General features: G+C 49.8%; 1 protein-coding gene across 1 annotated transcript in view; it reads left to right on the top strand.

Moving 5' to 3' along the window:
* The window catches only part of FAT2 (FAT atypical cadherin 2), an 82823-nt gene that overhangs the window by 10198 nt on the left and 52751 nt on the right, over nucleotides 1-19874 (top strand). Inside the window, exons 2-3 of the mRNA XM_047771534.1 lie at nucleotides 11387-14663; nucleotides 16255-16569. Coding sequence (XP_047627490.1) covers nucleotides 11408-14663; nucleotides 16255-16569 — 3571 coding nt within the window. The 5' untranslated portion in view covers nucleotides 11387-11407. The remainder of the gene's footprint in view (nucleotides 1-11386; nucleotides 14664-16254; nucleotides 16570-19874) is intronic.

The following is a 19874-nucleotide window of genomic DNA, read 5'->3' as shown; positions in this document are numbered from 1 at the left end:
AACACAGAGGTAGGACTGGGGTAGGTCTGAGCCCGACACCTGTCACCTTCGCCTGCACTCTGCTGAGTAGGAGAACCTGGCTTTGTGGGTTCCTGAGGAACCCCAGGTTGGGAGAGGAGCTGGGTTGGTGGGGAGCAACTTGGCCACTGGGAAGCACCCAGGACAGGGAGACTGGGTTCTGGTTCCAGGAGTGCCCCCGACATGCCATGTGACTTAGTACCTAGCACAAGGTGACGTCCCTCCTCCAGGCATAGTTTTTCCCACTTTGCACACTGGCAGTTACACACCTAGTAGTTTTCAAATTGTGCCCCAGGGAGGCTTGGGAATTTCACAGGGATGCTTCAGAAGGTGAAGGCAGCAACGAATGGGGATGGGGCTCAGGGCAGCTGCCGGGTTCCAATCCACTTTCCATAATGATAAGGAGAGTGCTAAAATAATAGCTAGCATTTATTTAGCAGTTGCTAGGCAGGCACCGTGCATGGTGTGACCCATTTAACACAAATTTTTGAGTCATACCTTCAGAACAACTATCAGACATGGGTTCAGTTAGTGTATCTCTTTTAGAGATGAGGAAAAACAGAGGCTCAGAGGTTCAGTGAATGATGCAAGGTCACCCCTGCTTGGAACTTGATGCCTGTATGTCTGAAAACTCAACCATAGCTCCCGGGAAAAGGCAAAGGTCTTCACTGAATCAAAGGGTGCACGGAACACGGAAGAGTAAGGACATTCTGGCCTCTGCAATCTGTTCTACCCTCTGGAGGGAGCTTTCTGGTCCTCCGGGGGAGTCTATCTCCAGACTTCAGAATACAACCCTCCTGCCTCCCAGAGAGCCACCCCCAAACCCAGGCTTTCAGGACAGCCTCCTCCCATAGAAGGGACCCTGGACCCTGCCTGGCCAGAGGCTGCCACACCAGGAGGAGCTCGTCCAGGCTTCCCCCTGGCTTTCCTACAGGCCGAGCTCCCAATGCGCCCTGATCAGCTCCAGGGCACAAACGCAGACCTCAAGGAGGTGCTCTGTTCCTATTTAGTCTCTGGAGCTTCTATTTGATAAATAGGTTCAATGTCCTACTGAGCTGGAGCTGGTTTTGATCAGGCCAACCCCTCTGGCCAGAGATCCCTGGAAGTAGTGGGGCAGGATTCACCCTCCCTCCAAGGCCAGTGATCCTGGGATGCTCCCTTGGTTTGGGGAGTTTTCAGCTCTAAATGCAAAGCTCATGGACCTGTACAGGCAACCCCAAGAGGAAGAGCGCTCTTGCTCTCTGGGGATCAGTGAGTGGTGGGGCATCCAAAATCAAGTGTCTCCAGCCAGGGGGGGGCCCTCAGGGGTGAAGTAGGCCCTGTGTGTGGACAGGAGGCCATCCTGGAGTCTATTTACTTCACAATTTGGAAAGAGATGTGGGTTGAGATGCGTGTCTTTCCTATTGGAAAAATGACTACTCTTTCTAAACAGCAGCTGAAACAGCTTCAGCCTCCGGGAGAGCTAGGGGAGGGGGCTGTGGAGCACAGGCCAGGTCTAAAGCGGGCAGCCCCCACTTGGCTCCAGCCAATTGTGCCCTGGGTGAACACAGACGGTGCCCTCCACTTTGTTAAACAGAAGCTGGAATCCTGATTTTTGGGAGAAGCTTCCCAATGTTTGTCTGTTAACGACGAATTAAGCAGAAAACCATCAACAGCAAAGCAATATGTTATAGGTCCAACAAAACTCATTACAGCTGGACAGCCTGTATGTCACCAGCTGAACACATGGGACGATTGGTTTTGAAGGTTTCAAAGATTTGAGGTCCTCATGTCCCTCTTTCCTTCTGCTCCTTATAGAATCACAAGCCTTTTCTTTGGCCTGAATTGCCCTGGGCCACCGCCCCGACCTTGCCGGAACCCCTCGCTCCTCGCTCCCTCTAGTCTGTCTGCGAGCTCCTCGCTCCTGCCCCAGGGCCTTTGCACTACCTGTTTCTTCTGCCTTTGTGGCCCTTCCCCTGCTCAAATGTCCCCTTGTCATGGAGGATTTCTCCCACTACCCTTTCAAAAACAGCACCCCTTCCATCACCCTCTAACCTCATCTGGTGTCTCGCTTTTCATCACCTGATGATAGTGTGTATTTTTTTATTTATCATCTCTCTCTCTCTGCCAATAGAATCCAATCCCCACAAGAATAGCAACCTCATCTGTCTTGTTCTCTGTTCTAGAATGCCCTCACAGGATAAGCCCTCAATAAATATTAAATAAATGAATGACTTTGGCGGAGGAGGCCCCGTAACAAAACACTTTCTTATCACCCCCCATTTTGTCCCATCTCTTCCTTAAAGCTCTGGTCCCAAAGCCCTTTGTTTCTTTCAAATGTTCACCAAATGTTCCGAGGGCTCTTCCTCCATGAAAAAAAAAATATTGGACAAATTGTATTTCATGACAACGTTGGTATAAGGCCAAATATATGGGCACGTGGCTCCCACGCTGGACAGCTCAGACACAGGACTTTCCCATCACTCTAGAAAGTTCTGCTGGAGTGTGCAGCTCTGGGGAACCGGCTCTAGCCTCTCTAGCCCTCTCTGAGGCTCTCTTCTTGGAATATGGATTCCCGTTCTGGGCCAGTACTTGAATCTACCACCTACTAGATGTGTGAAGCCAGGCAGAGCCTTCCAATGATCCGAGCTTCAGCATCTCATTTACAACATGGCAGTAATAAGAAGCATCATGATAAGGGGGAGGCTGATGTCATAGCTCACTGAGAGTACCCTGTGTTGGGTATTTGCCGTGCATTGACTCATGCAGCCTTCTCAACAGCTCCATGAGATAGGTGCTGCTCTCATCTCCTTTTCTCTGGGACCAGAGAGGTTAAACCACTGCCCAAAGTCACACAGCTGGTGAAATGGTAGAGCTAGGATTTGAAAGCAGGTCTATTTGACTCCAGAGACCACTTTCTTACTCTTCATTCTATACAACACTGCAGCCCCTCTCCAAAGACCAAGTGAGGAAACACATGCAGATGTGTTTTGAAAATGTGTTGTTACCATACCGATATAAGACAGTATAATTTTTGTCACCCATAATAATAATAATCAGAATAATGATAAAGAAGAGGACCTCAAGTGCCAGCTCCTTTTCACCCGTGCTCTAGGAGAGAACTTCCTTTAGTCGTTTCTCCTTCCCCTAATTCCAGGCTTGGGCAGGGCTGGCTTTAACACACAGATCTCCCGAGACTGCCTCTCAGTCTGCTGGTGGTTCCCGCTGCTGTGTACCAAGCCATTATTGGCCCTAATAAGGTGTTACAATGGGTCTTTCTTCCCTCTGCTTTAACCTATTATATTATCTGTCTTTCTTCCAGCCCTGGGAAGTAGGTAGGAGTAGCTATTATTACCTCCATTTTACAGACAGGCAAATTGAGGCTCAGAAGAAGTTCTACGTCCTTTCCAAGACCACGTGGCCCATGCAGGGCTCAAGCCACCAGTCCCTTCCCTGCTCGTATCCAGTTCTTTGACTTGTTTTTGTTCCATGAGAAGCCAGCAGTGGCCAGGCTGCAAACTAGCACGTGACTCCAGGGTTCATCCGAGTTTCAGGTCTCCCTACCAAGCCCTAAGTTCCAGCTGGCTGAAACCAAGAGAGCTGGTGTTCAAGCCCAGTCCACATCCGAGCGGAAGTCGTAAATGGAAAAATCCCCCTTTGGATCTCATGTTAGACCCCTCTTCCCAAGAGGTAGCTCTATTCTGGTCCTGCTTCTTCTCCAAAACTTCAATGGCTCCCTATGACTAAGTAGAAAAATTATTTCCGTAGCTAAAGACTTCCTGATGAGCAGGTACCTGGAATGTCAACATTCTTTTTCTTATGGTTTTAATCTGGCTCAAGGGCACAATCCCTCCTAATTCCCCCTCCCTGGCCTCACCCTCCCCCACTTTCCAACTTCTGTATAAGCAGAATATATTTAGGATTCTTTCCTGAGAGCCACAGGAGCCGGTCCTGACAGTGAATGCCTGAGAAAGACGGGGAATGGGGGTGGGAGGGTACCCAAATCCACGGTAATTTCACATTCAGAATTTTTTTGGGGGGGAGAGTGGACATTCTCCTATCCAGAGAATGAAGCCAGTGATTCTTTCATGAAAGGCTCTCCAAACTTTAAAAAATATCTTCCCTGGGAGTTCCCTCCGTGGCTCAGTGGTTAACGAGCCCAACTAGGATCATGAGGATGCGGGTTCAATCCCTGGTCTCGCTCAGTGAGTTAAGGATCCAGCATTGCCCTGAGCTGTGGTGTAGGTCACAGATGTGGCTTGGATCCCGCATTGCTGTGGCTGTGGTGTAGGCCGGCGGCTTTAGCTCTGAGTGGACCCCTAGCCTGGGAACTTCCAGATGCTACGGGTGCAGCCCTAAAAAGAAAATAAAAAATCTTCCTGGATTGCTTTTCCCACCCTCACCTCCAGAAAATCCAGGGCACGCAGCTGTAGGAAATCTGCTCTCTGTTATCAGTGCAGCCATCCCCTTCTTGGGTGGCCTTGGTGTGCCGTACCTTAGAAATGGAGCTCAAAGGACCAATGTGTTTTCTAGGAGGACTGTGTGGCTATTAGTTAAAGTCCATGATGTGCCCAAGACAAGAGGTGGCACTGGCTAGGAGGGGGGAATGCCATTGCTGATTTGTGTCTGGCTGATGCAGATGGATTTCATCGTCAGAAACAAAGTCTGGCATTTTGAACAAATCTGGTGGGAGCTTCTTTAGTGGAAATTTGTGGCTTTAAATTCCTTCAGGTACACCTGCTTCCCCATAGAACTAAAATGCCTGAGTCCCTGCACATGGGCCATGACGGATGCAGGTGACAGAGGCTCAGAATCACAGCACATCCAACTACAGGACTTAGAACATGGGGGCAGGACACAGCACGTTAGAGCTGGAGGGGCTCCTTGCAATCAGCTTCCCAAGAGGGTGATGGACAAGCCTGGCGCAGCGCCCTAGGACTCGAGCCCTGCTTCAGTCATGACACTCTGCTTTTACGTATTAATAGGCTGAGTTTCCAGGTACAATTTCATGAGGACAAAAGAGTTTCTACCATGAGACCCATAGAGGGGTCTGAAATCTCAGACCCATTTCCACCCCTTCCTCCAACACACGTACACATCATTCCCAAATGAGGAAGGAAGTCCTCAGGGCTTAGATGACTGACTTGACCAACACAACCCAGGGAATGACTGACTTTAGATCTAGGTACCCCGAGAGCCAGGTCAGCTTACTACACTGACCACTGAACAGGCTTCAGTGAATGTGCGACCCTGGTCCTCAGCCAAAGTCCCATAGACCTGCACAGGCTGAACAGTCGTACCCGCATAAGCTGGAAAGGGCTTTAGAGCTCCCTTCGTCTTCCCCAAGGACAAGTATCCACCGAGGGGAGCACTTCCTTCACAGGTGGCCACTCAGAATCCGCTTGGGTTCCTGTAGTGACCAGGAGGTCTCCACACTGTGAGATGACCCATCCGGGAATTGCCCCGAGATCACACCCTGAAGGAGGGTATCAGAGCACTGCTTCTGCCGGGTGTGCTCAGACTTTTTTCTTTTAATTTTTAAAAAATGATTTTCATTTTTTTCCCCATCATAGCTGGTTTACAGTGTTCTGTCAATTTTCTACTGTACAGCAAGGTGACCCAGTCACACATACGTGTGCACATTCTTTTTTTTTTTTTTGTCTTTTTGCTATTTCTTGGGCCACTCCTGCGGCATATGGAGGTTCCCAGGCTAGGGGTCCAATCGGAGCTGTGGCCACCAGCCTACGCCAGAGCCACAGCAACGCAGAATCCGAGCCGCGTCTGCAACCTACACCACAGCTCACGGCAACGCCGGATCGTTAACCCACTGAGCAAGGGCAGGGACCGAACCCGCAACTTCATGGTTCCCAGTCCGATTCGTTAACCACTGCGCCACGACGGAAACTCCACGTGTGCACATTCTTTTTCTCACATTATCATGCTCCATCACGAGGGAGGGACTAGATATAGTTCCCTGTGCTATACAGCAGGATCTCATTGCTTACCCATTCCAAAGGCAATAGTTTGCATCTATTAACACTAAATTCACAGTCCATCCAACTCCCTCCCCCTTCCCCTTGGCAACCACAAGTCAGTTCTCCAAGTTCATGATTTTCTTTCTGTGGAAAGGTTCATTTATGCCATATATTAGATTCCAGATATAAGTAATATCATATGATATTTGTCTTTCTCTTCCTGACTCATTTCACTTCGTATGAGAGTCTCTAGTTCCATCCATGTTGCTGCAAATGGCATTATTTTGTGCTTTTTTATGGCTGAGTAGTATTCCTTTGTGTATATATACACCACATCTTCTAATCCATTCATCTGTCAATGGATATTTAGCTTGTTTCCATGTCTTGGCTATTGTGAATAGTGCTGCAATGAACATATGGGTGCATGTGTCTTTTTCAAGGAAAGTTTTGTCTGGATATATGCCCAAGAGTGGGATTGCGTGTGCTCAGACTTTTAACAAAGACAAGGATAAAGACATGGATGTTACCACCACAAAGTTTCCAAACATTAGAATTAAGATTCTGAGCAGCTGGAACAGCGAGCCAACACACAAGGAGAAATGAATCATGGTCTCATTAAAGTCCTACATCACCGAGTTGTAGAAGATCAGCCTACCAAGCACAGACTGGAGGTGACGTGAAAATACGTCTGAGGGTTTTCATTACCCACACACTCAACAGTCAGGGGTCTGAGCTGGCTGAGAAAAGGTAATAGTACTTGGTAATATTTGCCAAAAATTGGGTCACATATCACATTCAGCATTTATGTACATTAACTCATTTCATTCTCAAAATGGTATTATGAAGTCAGGAAACCAAGGATCAGAGAAGGTAAGCCACTTGCCCAAAGTCACACAGCTGGGAACCACCTTCTGCTGCCTTCCCCATGCATGAAATGGGGTTGGGAGTTACAAGGAGACAGACTTTGCTTCGCACGTATATCCTAAAGGGGTCCGTTCATGAACCCCCACATCTGCACCTGCTCGCACAAGCCTTATAGCTACCAGTTTATTTATTTACACCATGTTCCTTCTGTCAAGCAGGCACACACGATTTGCATACCCACACAATCATTCAAAAGTGCTTTGTGTGTCTGTATGCTCTCTTGCAAATGTGCACATTCACCCACATGCAGATTTCTCTCTGTGTCTGGGGAGCCAAGGGCATGAGGCCCCACCCCAGACAAGCGCCTGCTCGCAGCTTCCCAGCAGAGCCTGTGGCTGGGCCAGCAAGCTTGGACTCGATCAGGGACCAGTGGCTTCCTTCTCTGCTGGGGTGCAGGCTGGACCTTCTCTGGGGGGTTCAGTGGACCCCACCCTCGCCCCCACCTCAGGCGGTGATGCTGCCCTGGCTTTGAGACTAATAAGAACTAATATTTATTGAGTGTTTTTCTATGGGCCAGGCACTGTGCTAAGCATATTAATGTATGTGATCTTATTGCATCTTCATAAAACCCCAGGAAAGCAGTACTCTTAACAGCCCCATCTTACAGATGAGAGAACTGAGGTTCAGAGAGGTTAACTTCCCTAAGGTTATACAGTTAGCAAGTGGGGGCACTGGGCTTAAACACAAACAGCTGGATTTACAAGTGAGCAGTTTCTCTCTCTGGCAGCAGGTTTGGGAGGAAAGAACCTGGCTCTGGTCCTTACCCTGTGACTCTGGGCAAGTCCCCTTCTGTCTGGGGGACTTCATTATCCAGCTTCAAAAAGGAAGAGGTGATCACTAAAGATTCTTGCAGTTTTTACCCCATCATTGTTTTTCCTAAGTCCAGCTCCTTCCATTTTTTCAACTAGTATTTACTGAGCTTGGTTACGTACCAGGCACTGATCTAGGCCCTGGGAATTCATGCCTGAAGAAGGTACACAAACCTCCCGTCTTCATGCGGCCCAGTGTCTAGTCCAGGAGACAGTAAACAAGTAAACAAGAACATCCTGGGAGGTGACAAGTGCCGTGGAGAAAAACGAGGTGATGTGATACCGAAGGGTGTTGGGAAGGGGGCTACATCAGCCTGGGGGTTAGAGGAGGTGACGTGAGAGCTGAGAAATAAATAATAAAAAGGAGCCGGCCATGGGAGAATCTAAAGTGGAGGGAAACAGTAAGTGCAAAGGCCCTGAGGCAGATCCCAGCATGGTACATTTGCAGAGGAGAAAGAAGGCCCTTGCTGCTGCAGCTTGGTGAACAATGAGGAGAGTGTTGGGAGGTATCATTGGAGGAACTGGTCAGGCCAAGGTAAGGAGTTTAGATTTTCATCTAGATGCCACAGGAAGCCACTGGAAAATTTTAAGCAGGGAAGTGATAGGAACTGATGTATGTTTTCAGAGGATTTTTCCAAGTACTGGTCCTAGGTGCTATGGGCAGGGAGGGGAGCCCAGGAGCCCAACCTGCTGCTGCAGCCTGCAAGCCTGGTCACCTGCCCAGGCATGGCACCAGAAACGAAAGGCAGACACTGGGCCGTCACTCAGCAAACCATGTGCCAGGTCTGTGGGTCCTACAGCTTTCACACAGCCATGGCACCAAACTCCCACTCAAGGGTGCATTCCCCTTGCATCCTACCCCTCCAGAGAGACCCCACCCCTGCTCCCTTCCCTGTAACTCATCTTAATGACTCCTGCTCAGCAAGGTGCCCCTGCAGCTGCCGAGTACGGTGTCCTGTCGGAACCTGCCCTCCACGGGTGCTGATCTGGTGAACAGGAAGCTTTTGGCAAAGCGGGGCGGGCAGAGCTGGGAGGCTGCACGCACCCTGGGCTCACTGGGCCATGGAGTGCGTGGACCCAGGATTGGGGTAAGCACTTATACCCGCCCTCCGGGGCTTCAACTTCAAAAGCAATGGCATCCAGGGAGAAGGGGTGGGGTCCGAATGACTCAGGAGTCCCCTCCCGCTTGCAGGGGACTCTGTCAGGGATGGATGAATGTGGCTTTTGCCTGTGGCCAGGATCTCTCACAGGTTGCAACATTAAGCAAGCGGTGAGAGCAAGAGGGCAGAAGCGGTGGAGAATAGATGTCTTTTTGTGCCCCTGGTTTTTGGATGCCATGTGTAGAATCTGCCTCCAACCTGCCCTCTCTTTTCTGGGGGGGTGCCACCAACAGGATCTCAAGCGGGGGATGGTGGTAGGGAGGCGGCAAGGATGGGGCATATTAAAATTCTTTTCTGTCGCAGGCTTCCAGATCCTAAGTTAGGCTGATTTCTCCATTTCTGCCTCCTTCCCATGTTGGGATCAGCCCACAAGGGTTTTGTTTTTTGTTTTTGTTTTTGTTTTTTTCCCAAGTGCCACACTTGTGGCATCTGGAAGTTCCCAAGCTAGGGGTCTAATCAAAGCTACCGCTGCCCGTCTACACCACAGCCACAGCAGTACAAGATCCAAGCCACATCTTCGGCCTACACCATAGCTCACAGCAACGCCGATCCTTAACCCACCGAGCGAGGCCAGGCATCGAACCTGCATCCTCGGGGACCCTAGCTGGATTCTTAATCCGCTGTGCCACAACAGGAACTCTGACCCACAAGGTCTTAAAGACCCTGCATGTGGTTTTCTCAGGACTCTGGAAAGACAAGGATCCCAGCATCTCCTTTTCCCCTGTGCCCTGCATGTTTAACTCTTCCCTGCCTTTGAAGAGCAAGGTGACTGGAAAAACGAGTCTTGCCTGTTTCCTCCAGGAACGCTTGGCACATCTGGCTGATAGCCATGAACTCCAAGGAGCCGAGATACCCATGGGCAGGCCCGGCACCAGCCTGGTTTTTGCAGGCTCAAACATTGCTTCCAGAAGACTCAGTCTGGTGACCAAACTCTGCCCTCCTCCATCCCCCTCCCTGTCCCGGGCCCTGATAAGTCTCACATTTTGACCTAGGCTGGAGTTTGGGGATGCACCAATGGCAAGGGAGAGAATGGGAACAACAGGAGGTCTCAGAAGGTAAAGCATTCACTCACTCAGTTCAACAGTTGCCAGGGGCTAGTTCTTACCTGGCCGCCTACCGAGTGACTTAAAGCAAGCCCCCCCCACTCGCCCCACCCCAGGGCTCTATTTCCCCATCGCTGCAGCTGCTGCATGAGGAACAGGGTCCAAATTCCATCATTTCTTGGGAGTTCCCATCATGGCTCAGTGGTTAAGAATCCGACTAGGAACCATGAGGTTGCAGGTTCAATCCCTGGCCTTGCTCAGTGGGTTAAGGATCCAACATTGCCGTGAGCTGTGGTATAGGTCGCAGACGTGGCTTGGATCCCGCATTGCTATGGCTGTGGTGTAGGCCAGTGGCTACAGCTCCAATTAGACCCCTAGCCTGGGAACCACCATATGCCATGGGAGCAGCCCAAGAAATGGCAAAAAAGACAAAAACAAAACAAAACACAAACAAATTCCATCATTTCTTGGGTCCACTTCAGCTCTGACACTCCAGGAATCAAGACATGTTCTCTGTTCAGGGTTACAAGACAGTCAGAATCAGGCCTTGTCCAAAGGAACTTGTGATGGGACAGGTGCAGTAAAGAGAGAAGCAGTCCTGGCCTGTGATGCAAGAAGCTCCACATCTATTTCTTGCTTTGTTTCTGTCTAGCTGTAAGGCCCTGGGAAGTTCCCTTCCCTTTATGGAACTTAGATGCCTATTACTAATCCTAGCTAATATTATGCTAAAATTTACTATGTGCCAGGCACTCTGCTAGGTCATTTCCCTTTGCTATTTCCACAATCCAATGAAGACATAACATCCTCATTGCTATTCTATGGTAGAGGAAAGTGAGTCCTACAGAGGTGAAATAACCTGCCCAGAAAGTCACCCAGCTAGGAAGTGGTGGCGCCAGGCCTGACAGCCAAGCAGCCTGATGCCAAGCCTGTGATCTTGGTCCCTTTGCTTTTCTGCAGCCTCTGTAGGTACAGGCTCAGCTGAGTTTGACTGGAGCTCAGCCCTGATGGAGGGGGTCTCATGGGAAGTACTTAGGGCCAGTACTTAGTGCCAGACTGCTAAGCTTGGGTACCTGGTCAGAATGATTTCACCATCACTGATGAGCCACTGAAGGTTTTGGGAAAAGGAGGGAAGTGGTAAGGATTGTGTTGTATCTGCTGGATGTCCTTGAGAAAGCCCTTGAACTAGACTGTCACTCTTCAAACACAAGGTTTCGCAATCTTGGCAATGTTGACTTTGCTGTGTGTGTATGCAGGCAGGGTTGGGGATGGGTCCTATCCTGTGCATCATAGGATGTTTCGCAGCATCCCTCTCCTCCACAGACTAAATGCTAGTAGCATCTCCTATACAAGCTGGGGTAGCCAAATATAACTTCAGACATTGCCAAATGTCCCCTGAGGGGCAAAACCACCCCACTTGAAGAACTTCAGCAATCGGAACCACTGCTTTCCTAACTCGTACCCTTTCTTTTTCTGCCCAGGGCTTTGGCAGTGTCTCCATCATGATTATTGCCTTGTTGGGTTTTGCCATTTTCATGCTTCACTGTACAACTTGTGAGAAACCCCTAGAAGGGATTATCTCCTCCTCAGCCTGGCGCTTCACTCACCCCCTTTATAATGCGACCATCTATGAAAACTCTGCTCCCAAGACCTACGTGGAAAGCTCGGAGAAAATGGGCATCTACCTTGCAGATCCCCAGTGGGCAGTGCGGTACCGGATCATCTCTGGAGATGTGGCCAATGTGTTTAAAACCGAGGAGTATGTGGTGGGCAACTTCTGCTTTCTGAGGATAAGGACAAAGAACAGCAACACGGCCCTTCTGAACAGGGAGGTGCGAGATAGCTACAGCCTCATCATCCAAGCCACAGAGAAGACCTTGGAGTTCGAAGCGTTGACCCACGTGGTGGTCCACATCCTGGACCAGAATGACCTGAAGCCCCTCTTCTCCCCGCCTTCATACCGAGTAACCATCTCGGAGGACATGCCCCTCAAGAGCCCCATCTGCAAGGTGAGCGCCACGGATGCTGACCTGGGCCAGAACGCTGGGTTCTATTATGCCTTTAACACCAGGTCGGAAATGTTTGCCATCCATCCCACCAGTGGGGTGGTCACCTTGGCTGGGAAGCTCAACGTCACCTGGCGAGGGAAGTACGAGCTTCAGGTGCTGGCCGTGGACCGCATGCGGAAGATCTCAGAGGGCAATGGATTTGGCAACTTGGCTGCACTCGTCATCCACGTGGAGCCTGCCCTCAGGAGGCCCTTGGCCATCGCCTCGGTGATCTTGGCTGCCCCCGACAGCAGTGAGGATGCCACCTATGCCACTGTGGTGGTAGATGCCAGCAGCTCAGGTGTCGATGTGGACTCCCTGGAAATTGTTGGTGGCGACCCTGGAAAGAACTTCAAAGCCATCAAGTCTTATGCCCGGAGCAGTGAATTCAGTTTGGTTTCCGTCAAAGACATCAACTGGATAGAACACCCTCATGGATTCAACCTCAGTCTGCAGGCCAGGGGTGGGAGCAGACCCTTTTATTCGCAGATCAGGGGTTTTCACCTACCCCCCTCCAAACTGGCTTCCCTCAAATTTGAGAAGGCCATTTACAGAGTGCAGCTTAGTGAGTGTTCCCCTCCTGGTGTCCGAGTGGTGATGGTGAAAGTGACCCAAGCCCTCGCCAACCTGAAGTATGTCCTAAAGCCATCCTCAGAGGGTGCAGGGTTTAAGCTGAATGCCCGCACGGGGCTGGTCACCACCACCAAGCTCGTGGACTTCCATGACCGGGCCCACTACCAGCTCGAAATCAGAACCTCACCCAGCCTGGCCTCCACCACTGTGGTCATTGACATCGTGGACTGTAACAACCATGCCCCCACATTCAGCAAGTCCTCCTACGAGAGCACCTTTGATGAGAACATCCCTCCAGGCACCAGCATTTTGACAATTACCGCCACAGACAAGGATCACGGAGAGAATGGCTATGTCACCTACTCCATCACTCACCCGAATGCTGTGCCCTTCTCTATCGACCCCTACCTGGGGATCATCTCCACCTCCAAACCCATGGACTATGAGCTCATGAATAGGATTTATACCTTCCGGGTACGGGCGTCAGATTGGGGATCCCCATTTCGCCGGGAAAAAGAAGTGTCTGTTTCTCTTAGGCTCAAGAACTTGAATGACAACAAGCCTATGTTTGAGGAGGTCAACTGCAGTGGGTCTATCCACAAAGACTGGCCAGTAGGAAAAGCAGTAATGACTGTGTCAGCCATAGATATGGATGAGCTTCAGAACCTGAAATATGAGTTTGTGTCAGGCAATGAACTAGACTATTTCGATCTAAACCAGTTCTCTGGAGTGATATCCCTCAAACGCCCTTTTAGGAACCATACTACTGGTCAACCCATCAACTATTCCCTGAAAATTACAGCCTCAGATGGGAAAAACTATGCCTCGCCCATGACTTTGAATGTTACTATAGTGAAGGACCCTCGTTTTGAAGTCCCCATAAAGTGTGATAAAACAGGGGTGTTGACACATTTCACAAAGACCATCCTGCATTCTGTCGGGCTTCAGAATCAGGAGTCCAATGACGAGGATTTCACTTCATTAAGTGCGTATCAGATCAATCATCATACCCCCCAGTTTGAGGACCACTTCCCACAGTCCATTGACATCCTTGAGAGCGCTCCTCTCAACACCCCCCTGGCCCGCCTGGCAGCCACGGACCCTGATGCTGGCTTTAATGGCAAACTGGTCTATGTGATTGCAGACGGCAATGAAGAGGGCTGCTTTGACATTGGGCTGGAGTCGGGGCTACTCACCGTAGCTTCCCCCTTAGACTACGAAGCCACCAGTTTCTACATCCTCAATGTAACAGTATATGACCTGGGCACTCCCCAGAAGTCTTCCTGGAAGGTGCTGACAGTGAATGTGGAGGACTGGAATGATAATGCACCCAGATTTCCTCCTGGTGGGTACCAGGTAACCATCTCGGAGGACACAGAAGTTGGAACCACAGTTGCACAGCTGAAAGCTAAAGATGCTGACTCTGAGGACAATGGGAGGGTTCGCTACACCCTGCTAAGTCCCACAGAGGAGTTCTCCCTCCATCCCCTCACTGGGGAACTGGTTGTCACGGGACACCTGGACCGGGAATCAGAATCTCAGTATATACTCAAGGTAGAAGCCAGAGATCAGCCTAGGAAGGGCCACCAGCTCTTCTCTGTCACTGACCTGATAGTCACATTGGAAGATGCCAATGACAACTCTCCCCAGTGCATCACAGAACTCCGCAGGCTGAAGGTCCCAGAGGATCTGCCCCCAGGGACGATCCTAACATTTCTGGATGCCTCTGATCCTGACCTGGGCCCTGCGGGAGAAGTGCAATACGTCCTGTTGGATGATGCCCATGGGACCTTCCACGTGAACCCGATGACTGGGGCACTCAGTCTGGAGAGAGAGCTGGACTTTGAGAGGCGGGCTGGGTATAATCTGAGCCTGTGGGCCAGTGACAGTGGGAGACCCATAGCCCGCAGAACCCTCTGCCACGTGGAGGTGATCGTCCTGGATGTGAATGAGAATCTCCACCCTCCCCGCTTTGCCTCCTTTGTGCACCAGGGCCAGGTGCAGGAGAACAGCCCCTCGGGGACCTCGGTGATGGTAGTGGCTGCTCAGGATGATGACAGTGGCTTGGATGGGGAGCTCCAGTACTTCCTGCGGGCTGGCACCAGCCTTTCAGCCTTTAGCATCCACCAAGACACAGGTACTGGGAGAGGGATAGGACGGGAGGGCCAGGCACTGGGAAAGGACAGGCCTCAGGGAAATCAGGGACTGTCCTGAAGAAAGCAGGCTGTGGGCTAAAAACAACTATCAGTAGGACACTCCTTGCTGTCCCTTTTATTTTTAATTTAGCATTGTATTTGTGTGTGTGTGTGTATCCTTTTAAATTGAATCAACCATTTCACACACACGCAAACATATAGTACATATACACGCTTATAAAAATTATATATTGTGGTTATAACATTTTAATATAAAACTTTTAGATGAATGTTTCTCTGTGTCCCATCTCCCCACATATACTCTCTATAACTGTCTGGTCTGTAACCGTCTAAATTTTTCTCATTGCATCTGATATGTTATCACTTTTCATTTTATTATTATGAAAAACATAATACAATAGATGCTAATTCTGAAACTTACTTTTTTGCACACAGTGTAACACCAGGAAATCTTATATGTCAGTACATATAAATCTTTTTCATTTTTAATGGCTGCATTTGTTCGTATACATTTACTTCATACAATGAATTGCTCTAGAAAAAACTCTTAAAAATGCAGCTTTTCTATCAAAGGATAACAGATATTTTCAATGTTCATAGATATTTCCAACTTGTCCTCCAAAAAAGTGGCATCAACTTATTTATTCCTTCAAAGCTCCATAGAAAATAAATGCAATTCAGCAAACACTGAGCACTCTCTACTTATGAGGTTCAGAGCAGGCACCTCGGGGGAGATGCTGGATGAAGAAGAAAAGGTCATTCTCCTTGAGGAGTTTACAAGTCAATGGAGGATTAACTTCCCGGGTAAAGGGCAGAAGAATGTGGTAGAAAGAGGATTTGGCTGAGAGTCAAGTCTAGGTCCAGGTCTTGCACTTACTTGCTACATGCTCTTGGCCAAGTCATGCTTTCTCTGGGCTTCAGTTTCTCCATCTATCAAAGCAACAAGGTTCCTTCAGCTCTGAGACGCTATGGCTGCGAGTACAGGCCCTGCTTTCTCACTTGGGTCCTTCCAGCTGACTGCGACCCAGGAGAACTTAAGGTGCAAGTCTCTTTTGCTCATTCTTGGACCCTTGACTTCTAGAATGGTACTGGCCCCACAATAAGCAATCTGTGGAATAAGTGAATGAATGAATGAAGCTAAGACTCTAAAATCATGAAGATGATGGAAAGGGGAAGAGCAATTTATTCATCAAATCCCCAACCCTTGAGTTGGTATTTATAAGGACTTGAAGCTTAAAGGAACCAGCAGAGCCAAGTTCGAGGACATCCCACTGGACATGGGCTGAAGTAGTCAGGACAAAGTAGGTCAGGTCCCACTGTCTCCGGGAAACCCTGTGTAGTCATGGGTCTATCCTAGCAGAGAAAGGCTCTGAGAGGGTCTATAATAAGGCTGTGAATTCTCCTGTGTTAAACTCAGGAGCTCCCCTACCATATGGGCCACGGTTCCCTTCTCTCACGGAACACCTATTAATTTTATTTCCACAGTGGAGCTTGGGGACTGTTGGGTTAAGTGATTTCTAAAGCTACTTTGAGCTCTAAAATATGTGGAGTTTGGTGATCACCTGTTTCTAGGAATGATTCAGACTCTGGCACCCCTGGACCGAGAATTCATGTCCTGCTACTGGCTGACAGTCCAGGCAGTGGACAGGGGTTCCGTACCCCTCTCTTCCGTAACGGAGGTCTACATCGAGGTTACGGATGTCAACGACAACCCACCCCAGATGTCCAGACCCGTGTTCTACCCCTCTGTCCGGGAGGATGCCCCCCTGCACACCTCTGTGCTTCAGCTGGACGCTGGGGACCCAGACTCCAGCTCCAAGGGGAAGCTGACCTTCAACATCACCAGTGGCAACCAGATGGGAGTCTTTGCTATTCATCCTCTCACAGGTAAGGAGCTCAGAAAGCTGAGTGAATAGGATTCTCTGTAACAGTCCTTCTCAAAGTGTAGCCCCATGATATCACGTGTGAATGTGGTAGAAATTCAGTTCTCTGGCCCCGTCTCAGAACTACGGAATCAGAACTCAGGGTGGGGACCAGAAATCTGTATTTTATTTCATTTCATTTCATTTTATTTGCTTTTTCAGGCCACGCCCACAGCATATGGAGGTTCCCAGGCTACGGATTGAATTAGAGCTACAGCTGCCGGCCTATACCACAGCCACAGCAACGCGGGATCCGAGCCGCATCTGTGACCTACACCATACCTCACAGCAACGCCAGATCCTTAACCCACTGAACGAGGCCAGAGATCAAACCCGCATCCTCATGGTTCCTGGTTGGATTCGTTTCCACTGCGCCACTATGGGAATTCCTATTTTATTTTATTTTTTGGGCTGCTCCTGCAGGACAAGGAAGTTCCCGGGCTAGGGACCGAACTTTCTCCACAGCAGTAACCCAAGCCACAGCAGTGACACCTGGTCCTTAACCTACTGAGCCACCAGGGAACTCCCCATAAATCTGCATTTTAATAAAATATCTAGGGACTCTGATGTCTGCTAAGTTTGAGAACCATTGCTCTATAAAGTCCATCTTTAGTGTCGACTTTCTTTCCTTGGGGCCTGGGGAAGCTAGGCAGGTTCCCTGAGAGGTCAAGCACCAAGTGCTCCCAACTGACTCCTCCCACCCCCGCCCCGGAGCCACAAGCCACAGGTTCAATCTCTTAACTCTAGTTCCAAACTGATCTCAAGCCTGCCCCTGGAGCGGTGGTGACTGAATCCACTTGGGAGGAGTCATCATCTCACAGAGACTATCCTTGGCCCGAGGCCACCTTGGATGGTTCGGAGGAATCCAGTGGTCACCAGCTTGCAGCTGGGAGCCAGAAGTAGCCCACAAATGTGTTCTGTTTGGCCTGCACCAGCTTTCAACAATGGTTTTTCAAGTTGTTGGCAACATTTAAAAATTAGGACATTTTGCAAAACATTCCAGATTTCTGCTTGTTCTTAAAAGAACTAGAAGATCTGGTCACACTGACTGCACATCTCAGAGGCCCACAACTGCCCAGGGCTGACAGCAGCTCTGTGTGTACAGCAGATGTGTCCTCTGTCACAAAATCCCCTCACTCCTCCCTACAGGTTTTTTTTGGGGAGGGTCTTTTTAGGGCCACACCTGCAGAATATGGAGGTTCCCAGGCTAGGGGTCGAATCAGAGCTGTAGCTGCCAGCCTACGCCACTGCAACACCAGATCCGAGCCGCATCTGTGACCTACACTATACCTCACAGCAACACGGGATCCTTAACCCACTGAGTGAGGCCAGGGATCAAACTTGCGTTCTCATGGATGCTAGTCAGATTCGTTTCTGCTGAGCTACGATGGGAACTAGAATTAGCATGAATATTTGAAAAGAAAATAATAAATCATCAGTGAGACCCGCTCCCTGACCCAGCCTACCTCTCTTATCCCCACATTAGCTTGTCCTGTTTTCATACCTGGATACGTTGGATGGTTTCCCTACGCCCTAAAAATAGAGCCAGACCCTGCCATGTCCCACCAACTTGTGCCCAACCAGGCCCCTGCTGACCTGGCTTTGTCTTGCCTCTCTTCCTCTATCATCCTCTGGTTCCAGCTGCATGGCCTGCCTCAGTCTATGCCCTTTCCTGGCGCAGGGCCTTTGCACATGCTATTGCTTTTGCAAGGAGTTGCCTCTCCTCCCCCTTTTCAGGCGAACTCCTGCTCTTCTTCCAGATCTTGGCTCAGCCATTCTCCACTTAGAGAAGTTTTTCCTGACATTATCATACATCTCCCAGCAGCAGCTACGTTTTTCAAAAACAGCAATTGCAGGGAATGCTATGTTCACATGTGTGATGGTTTCATTAATTATCCATGTCCTTTTCTAGACCTCAAAGTTTTTCCAGAAAAGGAACTCGATGGTTTTTGCCCACTCGGATATCTTCAGGGCCCAGCACAGAGTAGGCCATAAGTAAACAATTGGGAAATGAATGAATGAAACTTGCCAGTATCCATTATTTTTCATTAAGCCCAAGACTCATTTATTCAGCAAATGTTTAGTGCCTTTATAAGGCATTCAAACTACTGTGCTGTGCAAAGATGGAACGATAAATAAGACACAATTTCAGGCCTTGAGGAGAACATGAAGATCCATTGGGAACATGAAGATCTGGATATTAAAAAAAACCCTATAGAACCAGTATAAAAGAGTACAAGATGGTAAAATATGAGTTGATGTGATGCTGTGACCATTGAGAAGAGACAGGAAGCTGGTCAGTGTGGTGGACCAGCCACAGCTTCAGGGAACAGGGGGCACTTATGCTGAGCTGAAGGACAGGGGGTGATGTGACAGGCAGCAGTCTGAGAGGGCACCTGGGCCAGGACAGTGACAGGAGCAATAGCCAGGAGGGAGGACGGTCCAGGGCTTGTTGAAGAGGGAGCAAGCAGCTTCATTTTCTAAAGGCGTATCCATTCCCACCACTTACTAACTGCAAGATCTTGGGAAAGGGACTTAACTGCTCTATGACTGAGTTTTCTCACCAGTAAAATGAAGATAACAATAGCTCCCTCCTGGGTGGCTGAGAAGATCAAATGAGTTCATAGATGGAGATGTGTAGGGAGCTTCGAAGAATGTTTGGACAGGGAAGAGCTCAACGAGTGCTGGCTCTTGGGATTCCCAGGAAGGCCAAAGAGGGAGAGGAAGCAGGGAGGGTGGGTGGAGCGAGATCTAGATGGTGGGGGGTGGGGGTGGGGGTGGGGATGAGAGGAGTAGCAGGACCTGAAATCCATGAGAGGCGGACTCAACAGCAGTTAGAAAGCCCCTGGATGGGAGGCGGGGGAGAGGGATGGGGCTGCGATGGGGTGATAGGGGAACATCTGTTTGGACGGGAGAAATGATGAGAGCTGCACTGGCTGGATGCCCACTTCACGCCAGGAAGGGTCCTTGGTGAACATGCACATAGCCCCGTTCCGCCAGACCCCCTGCTCCACGGGTGCTCCCTGAGAATCCCGACACCAACCTCAGAGACGGGGAGGAGGCTGAGAGCAGGGGGCAACAGCCCAGGAGCTCAGCGGCAGCGGTGCCAGGGATACTGGCCCTGGGTGGCGGGGGCGGGGGGGGGGGCAGGTGGAGGCAGTGGTGAGAGAAAGGAGAGGGAGGAAAGAAACACCGGAGATGGAGAAACAGTGGCTGAGATTCTGAGATGCAAAGAAATGGACGGGAGAGAGGAAGACGTGGAAGCGGAGA

The sequence above is a fragment of the Phacochoerus africanus genome, chromosome 1 (assembly GCF_016906955.1).
Source record: "Phacochoerus africanus isolate WHEZ1 chromosome 1, ROS_Pafr_v1, whole genome shotgun sequence".
Classification (NCBI taxonomy): Eukaryota; Metazoa; Chordata; class Mammalia; order Artiodactyla; family Suidae; genus Phacochoerus; species Phacochoerus africanus.
Note: the sequence above shows the minus strand (reverse complement) of the source record. Positions and strands in the feature narration are given on the sequence as shown.